A 1,716-nucleotide genomic window follows, 5' to 3' on the forward strand; every position below is an offset into this window, starting at 1 on the left:
CATATTTCAGGATATCATCCATGAAAACTTCTCCAATCTTGGTTGAGAGGCCAGCAGTCAAATTCAAGATATACAAAGAACCCCTATGAGATTTTACCAAGAATATCAATCCAAAGACACATAATCATCAGATTTTCTAAGGTCAAAATAAAAGAAAGAATGTTAAAAGCAGCTATAGAGAAAGGGCAGGTCACCTACAAAGGGAACTCCATAAGGCTAACAGTGGACCTCTCAGTTGAACCCCTATAAGCCAGAAGAGATTGAGGGCCTTTATTCAACATCCTTATAGAAAAATATCTTCAACCAAGAATTTCATATCCAGTCAAACTAAGCTTTTTTTCATATCCAGTCAAACTAAGCAAAGGAAAAATAAGATCCATTTTAGATAAGCAAATGTTGAGGAATCTCATTACCACCAGACCTGCCTTACAAGGGATCTTGAAAGGAGCACTAAATATAGAAAAGAAAGACTACTAACGACAAATTAAAAAACACACTTACAGCTGGCTTGAGCAACTGGAAACAAGATGCAGGATCCCAACGTAGACATTAAGTGGAATGACATCTTACACAAAAAGGGTATCTTACCCACCAAGGAAAGTCTGAAAGAACTGGAAGAGGAGTCAGATGAGGAGCAGCACATCCTCCAGCAGTCAGTGGTGAAAACATATGAAGATATGACTTTGGAAGAGCTGGAGGATCATGAAGACGAGTTTAATGAGGAGGATGAACATGCTATTGAAATGTACAGATGGCAGAGACTGGCTGAGTGGAAAGCAACTAAACTGAAGAATAAATTTGGAGAAGTTTTAGAGATCTCAGGGAAGGATTATGTTCAAGAAGTTACCAAAGCTGGTGAGGGCTTGTGGGTCGTCTTGCACCTTTACAAACAAGGAATTCCCCTCTGTGCCCTGATAAATCAGCACCTCAGTGGACTTGCCAGGAAGTTTCCTGATGTCAAATTTATCAAAGCCATTTCAACAACCTGCATACCCAATTATCCGGATAGGAATCTGCCCACGATATTTGTTTACCTGGAAGGAGATATCAAGGCTCAGTTTATTGGTCCTCTGGTGTTTGGCGGCATGAACCTGACAAGAGATGAATTGTAATGGAAACTGTCTGAATCTGGAGCAATTATGACGGACCTGGAGGAAAACCCTAAGAAGCCGATTGAAGACGTGTTGCTGTCCTCAGTGCGGCACTCTGTCCCCGTGAGGAGGGGCAGCGGTTCCGAGGGTGACTGAGGCTATAGCTGCTATCGCATGCCAAACTTTCTTGTGACAAATTGTCTGGATTTTTTAAAAAAGGAAAAAGCAAGAATGAATCCTTCTGTTTTTTAGTTTTGTATAAATTATGTTTCAAATCTTTACATTTTAGAAATAATCATTGCTGGAAATTCTGTTAAATATTTTGGAGCTCTTTTTTTTAAATTATAGTATTTCCTCTAAAAAAATTAAAACCAGCCATTTGTATGGCAAATGTCTGTTTTCCGCATTTATATTTTAAGCCATAAAACCTAGTCACTATTTTTTGACATATAACTATAAAAAAAATATAGTTTTAAATGTGAATAAATTATGCAGTGGAAAATTGCAAACTAAGCCTTATAGATACATTGTTTATTTTTATTTTATAAAGAGAGCAATGAGATTATTAACTCAAAATACAGGAATGCTCTCTAGGACAAAAGAATCTTAGTATTTATTGAAGAAA

The 1,716-nt window shown here is 37.4% G+C and overlaps 1 protein-coding gene across 1 annotated transcript; it reads left to right on the plus strand.

Annotated features, from left to right (window-relative positions):
- Positions 1-505: 505 nt before the first annotated feature.
- On the plus strand, positions 506-1,468 carry LOC126951442 (phosducin-like protein 3). Its single transcript, XM_050785519.1, has one exon. The coding sequence runs from the start codon at positions 528-530 to the stop codon at positions 1,110-1,112; it is 585 nt and encodes a 194-aa protein (XP_050641476.1). The 5' UTR covers positions 506-527; the 3' UTR covers positions 1,113-1,468.
- Positions 1,469-1,716: the final 248 nt, after the last annotated feature.

This window comes from Macaca thibetana, chromosome 3, assembly GCF_024542745.1.
Source record: "Macaca thibetana thibetana isolate TM-01 chromosome 3, ASM2454274v1, whole genome shotgun sequence".
NCBI classification, from domain to species: domain Eukaryota; kingdom Metazoa; phylum Chordata; class Mammalia; order Primates; family Cercopithecidae; genus Macaca; species Macaca thibetana.

Coding starts and splice junctions, on each gene's coding strand:
- LOC126951442 (XM_050785519.1), top strand. CDS start 528: ATGCAGGATCCCAACGTAGACATTAAGTGGAATGACATCTTACACAAA.